This window comes from Hippocampus bargibanti, linkage group LG05 (assembly GCF_051943395.1).
Source record: "Hippocampus bargibanti isolate YZ-2025 linkage group LG05, ASM5194339v1, whole genome shotgun sequence".
NCBI classification, from domain to species: Eukaryota; Metazoa; Chordata; class Actinopteri; order Syngnathiformes; family Syngnathidae; genus Hippocampus; species Hippocampus bargibanti.
This window is the reverse complement of record NC_142738.1, coordinates 10,718,767-10,724,038: the sequence shown is the minus strand read 5'-3', so window position 1 is coordinate 10,724,038 and position 5,272 is coordinate 10,718,767. Positions and strand designations below refer to the sequence as shown.

Here is a 5,272-nt window from a genome sequence, read left to right as displayed (position 1 = left end):
TGTGACCGCTGAGAGCGCCGCATGGAGGCGACGCTGAAGAACTTGTCGAGTACGATCGAGTTGCTGGCAGTGGCGGCGCGGAGCAGTGACGTGCGTCTGTGGGACCGACAGTCTCTCACTCGGGCTTTTCACTGGGCCTGCTACTGCGAGCACATTTTCTCCAAATACCACCAAAACCATAAAATTAAGGGAATTGTGGATAGTCAACTGCAGCACACTAATAGACGTTTACGAGCTGTCTTTGCTGACTACACTGACCTCTCTTTTTTGGACCTGTCACAATGCCAGCACTTGTTGCTGACAGGGCTGCTGAACAACCCTAATCTGCCCCTTTCCATTATGAAGATACTCTTTGACAACACAAAACCAGTGCATGTCAAACCAGGAGAATACCCGGATTCCACAGGACTATGCGGTCGCATCATTCAATGCAAATCTGCTCATAAAATATTGAGCCCACTCACATGTCAGTCAGAAGCAAGTGCAGAGGTGCAGGGCATCTTTTTGACAAAAAGCCTTCACACCCTGCTGAGCCAAGGCGGTGAACCCCGTCAGGTGTGGTGTTTTCTTGACTCAGTCCTCAAAAGATGCAACGGAGCAGAACATTTTTATCTGGTCCTCGCTGCTGTTTTGCTTACTGGAGACAACACACATGCACACATTGCTTCAGTGGATTTTCTCCAGGATTGGCTCCAGCAAAATCACAGCCTGCTGGAAGGCATGTGCTTCACACTGCCTACATCTATTCTTCAGAACCTGGCAAGAGAACATATTAAATTCAGAGACATGTACTGTGCTGTTCTTAAAAAGTGGGCTGCAGAGATGGAGTACTCCGTCGATGATGGTGAATGGGCGCAAAGCAGCACAAGTACCAAAGTGTCTTTTCAAGAAGTGACTGAACGTTTTCTGAGCTTGTTCGAGGCTTGTCCCACTCTAAGGACCACTGTAGAAAAAGAACTGAATGATTTGAGGATATCGGATGGAGACTTTGATGTCAGAGGACTAAGTGTGTGGGGAGATCTCCTAACAGAAATACGCAATTGTCAATTGAAGCTTGATGGAGTTTCAAAAATGTCAAATTCAGCATCAACTCCACATTGATTCTAAAATCTCATTGAAATTACTCAGAATTGTTTTGGTTTCTCCAATGTAAAATTATTGTTAAATCAAAGGAACAAAGTCCTGATTTGATTTGAGAATGGGGGAAATAAACTAGATTTAAAAAAAAATCCTCATATGCTCATTCTACTTCGTCTGCACATAAAATGAACTTTGCTGTAGTATTCAAAATAGGCGACACAGTATGTCTACTTCAGAGTGCAGAGGTCAAGGATTCAATGAAACTACTCTTGGTGCTCCTTGAACTTTTTGTTAGGATTTTAAAGCAAATACACGTACTGTATGTCTATTGTAGGATTAAAAAATGTAATGTAAGATGTTGCACATCTGAAATGTTGTTTAACTAACAGCATCATTCACAATTATTAAAATGTGTGTGGAAATCTCTGACATAGTTGTGAAACGCAAGCGTGATTGGACCGAGCCAGTCAGATGACTTGAATACTAACTCACACATGACTGCCGATAGGGCGCAGCTCTTCTGTGGCAAGGGATCAATTAGGCACATCCTGTGTGTTCGGTCAAAGGCTGCACAATAACTGGTGTGCGCTGCACCGTGGATTAGAGACCGTGACATGGTGTGCATGCAAACACCAACACAGCCATGGCTCGTTTAACACTCCGTGAAAGCAATTCACGCAGTGACAGACAAGCAGACAAGGGTCACCGAGTAACAGCTCGCGTGTACACAACCAATTTATTTCCAGGGCGGGAGTAACATATGCGACTGACAAAAGGGGAAGCGACCATGATTAAAATGGTCTCACCTGCTCCTCTGTTGTAAAAACATGTAAATGATCTCATTGGATTTTCATCACGTGGAGGCAGCGCACCAAAAGCAATTCGTTATTCTGCAAGTCATTGGAAATGTTCACATTTCTAAGCAGAGTTAATATTTAATGTTTGGGCCTCTTATGATATTTTTTTTGCTTTACACAGCTTTACACATAAGATGCACAGCAGGATTGTGGCCATAGTGATGAAATTTATTCTAGGCAAATGGTTGTATCATGTATACAGTAATAAACAATGTTCGACCATGTTAGGTGAGTTATTTAGTTAGCATTTCTAAAAAGTGGAACTACGCAAGCCGGGTTAACGACATGTCAACACCCCCTGGTGACAGATGGGGGAATTGGGAATTGTTTTACACATTACAGATGCTTCCCTACTTACGAACATTCGAGTTACGAACAACGGTACATACGAACATTTTGTAGTAACATATGTAGTATTCTCTTCAATTATACATGTATATATCTTGATATAGCATATATTTTATTACATGTTTATTTTTCAGTACAAACCGATACAGGTTATTTATGCAAGCCTTAAACATACTTATATAACCCTTAAACGTAATTATATAACCCTTAAACTTACATGCCATCTAAAATATAGCACTGAAAGAATTCACCTTACGAATGACCATTCGGAACGTATATCGTTCCTAAGTTGGGAAGCGTGTGTACACAAATGAAACATTTTTGAAAATGTTGAATGTCACAGTTAAATCTACTTTGTATACCTATGCACGGTGTGATGTACAATGCAATGATCCATCCATCTATTTCCAACAGTGCTTATCCTGAATCGGTTGTGGGGTGGTGCTGGAGCCTATCCCAACCTTGGACTAAAAGCAGACTATACCACAAACTGGTCGGCAATCAGTCGCAGGCCACATATAGAGACAAGCAACCATCATTGAGTGAGAACCGATCCCGCACTGCCCATAAACATATCATGCAAGTGTACCACTACACCGTCAGTGCCTCAATTTGATTATTTTCCTATCCTATGAGCTTGAATATTACAGTGGATAATTTCCCCTCTTGCTGATTGTGTTTATAGTTTGCAGCAGTTAATTTAAAAGGAGGACATACTGGTTCTTATTTGATTTATTCGTCATGAAGCGTCCTCAGAGAAATGGTCTTACTACCCCCCCCCCCCCCCCCTTCTGTGGTTATTTGACAGCATGTGGCAGGCAACACCAAACCCCAAGTGGAGGGCGTCTGTTGTGCATGGCGAGGGATAGCATTCATTAAAGGTCTACTCCAGCCCTCATCTGGTGGTTTGAATAGGGGCTGTTTGGTTGTGGGTGGGGGCGGTGAGGGATTAGAGCCCTCCCTTGGCACGTGCTTGAGCCACTCCAGCGTTGGCCTCGTCTGGCCCCGGCCGGCAGTGACAGATCACAGAGGTGGGTGTGAGGGGGGGCTACGCTTCACACCTGTGTCCCACGCTGATGATCATAGCATACGTCTTATGTTGTTTGTTTTCCCCTCCAAGTGACTCAAGAATGAACATGAGCCTTTTTGAGGTGTATTTATGAAAAGTGCTCCGTCAGACTAACTTGTGCTATGCTTGCAGAAACACAGTTGATGCACACTTGGATTGCAATGAAAAGTATTCTCTTGGCCTTGATTTATTGTCATTAGATTCAGCCAAATAATGTGACTCATTATTTGACTGTAATTAAAATGTTTTTGTCCGTTTTTTCAGGGCCATATCTATCTTCCAAAAGATCCACTGAGATGCAACTCATGTTTACGGTAAGGAAAACCTCACAGTCAAACAAAATTAATTCGACCCAGGGACTTTCAACACTTACTGGATGTTAAATATGTTATTAGTTCATCGAGATGTTTTATTTATTAGTTTGTTTGTTTATTTATTTATTTGTTTTACTTTTCGTGTCAACAAAAATTTAAACTCCAGTACTAAATATTTCGATACGTCTGTGTAAGCTCTCAGTCGTACAGGAGTGGTCCATCGATGAAGGTTTCTTCAGCCGTCATCTGTACTTTTTGAAGATGTCGGACGTTTCGCCTTCTATCCAAGAGGCTTCGTCAGCGAACTAATGTCTGACTGGTCGTATCGGCCCTATTTATATATCCCTAATGTCCAGATATGGCGGCGCCGGACACAGCTATGATAGGTCCCTACTCTCAGGTTGGGGGGAGCAGAGGACCACTCCCTGTGTCCCCGCTGATTGTTCCTACATTTCTGACTAACGGCAAATAGGCCAGTCGTTAGTTTTTCTGTTTAGTCATTTTTTTTTCTGTTTAGCCTGACAAATGTCCCCTTTTCATGGTACACAAACCATTTGCTTCAAATATTCATTTGCAATATCTGCACCTTTTATCAAGATTGAGATCGGAAATGTGTCACTGGCACAAAGGCTACGCTGTAAAAATCTTATCAGCCTCTTATCCTTTTGTCTTGCTGAAACCAATACCATCACTCTACAAAGGTGAGAGCTATTAATGTTACAATGGGGGAAGGGAGTGGGATTAACTTGTGATCGCTGAGTTTACATACAAACTACACGTTGTGAGCCATGGCGCAATTCTCGGAAACAAGTCAGCTCTAGATATGTAACCGTCACTTTTCTATGAATGTTTGAGTGGGGTGAGAGAGTAAATACAGATAACAGCTTAACTCATTCACTGCCAGACGTGCAAAAATATGTCCATTCCAGTGCCAAGGTTTTGTCATTATCGCTTGAATTCCAGGATCCACAGAATATTGAGGTTTCTAACTAAATAAACATTCACTCTTCTTTCATCAGAAAAAAAAGAGTTAATTCCTCAATTGTATGGGACTGGAGATATATGAGCTTGAAATAAGGGTAGCTGTCCAAAATACAATACATCCATATTAGTTTATATAGCGCTTTAACAACAGATGAAACTGGAACAAAGCACTAACATGGAAAAAAGGGAAATGCTGCCCCCTTGTGTATAAGAAAAACATTGCCAAAGGTCATGGCCAGCACTTTATCGGCACCCAAGCATGGAAAAACAACAAAACCCGAATAAATTTGTGAATGAGTTAAAATGAGCCTGGTACCTCTTTGCAGCTGACACATTAGATTCTCTTTTCTTGCAAGGGCAAAATTTGGATTGAAGAATGACTTTTCAAGCTTACATCCTTGATAAAATAATCTTGAGCACATATATGCGAGTCACGCTAATGTATGTAAGAGGGATTGATTGAGCCTCCAAGCCAGCACCCATAACAGTTTTATTAATGGGAAGGGGTGTACAATTCAATTGCTCTGAGGTGGGGGCAATGCCACGTGATAGGCTCATAAAACACCAATTACTCCATTGCCACATTTGGAATTTGGCCTTCTAATTACAGCCAGCGACTT

The 5,272-nt window shown here is 41.9% G+C and overlaps 1 protein-coding gene across 1 annotated transcript; it reads left to right on the top strand.

Moving 5' to 3' along the window:
- Positions 1-21: 21 nt before the first annotated feature.
- On the top strand, positions 22-1,395 carry fancf (FA complementation group F). The gene has a single exon (XM_088996424.1). It carries the CDS (start codon positions 22-24, stop codon positions 1,099-1,101), a length of 1,080 nt encoding a protein of 359 aa, XP_088852550.1. The 3' UTR covers positions 1,102-1,395.
- The last annotated feature ends 3,877 nt before the right edge of the window (positions 1,396-5,272 follow it).

Excerpts from the sequence above, each read along its gene's own strand:
- fancf (XM_088996424.1), top strand. The coding sequence starts at position 22 with ATGGAGGCGACGCTGAAGAACTTGTCGAGTACGATCGAGTTGCTGGCA.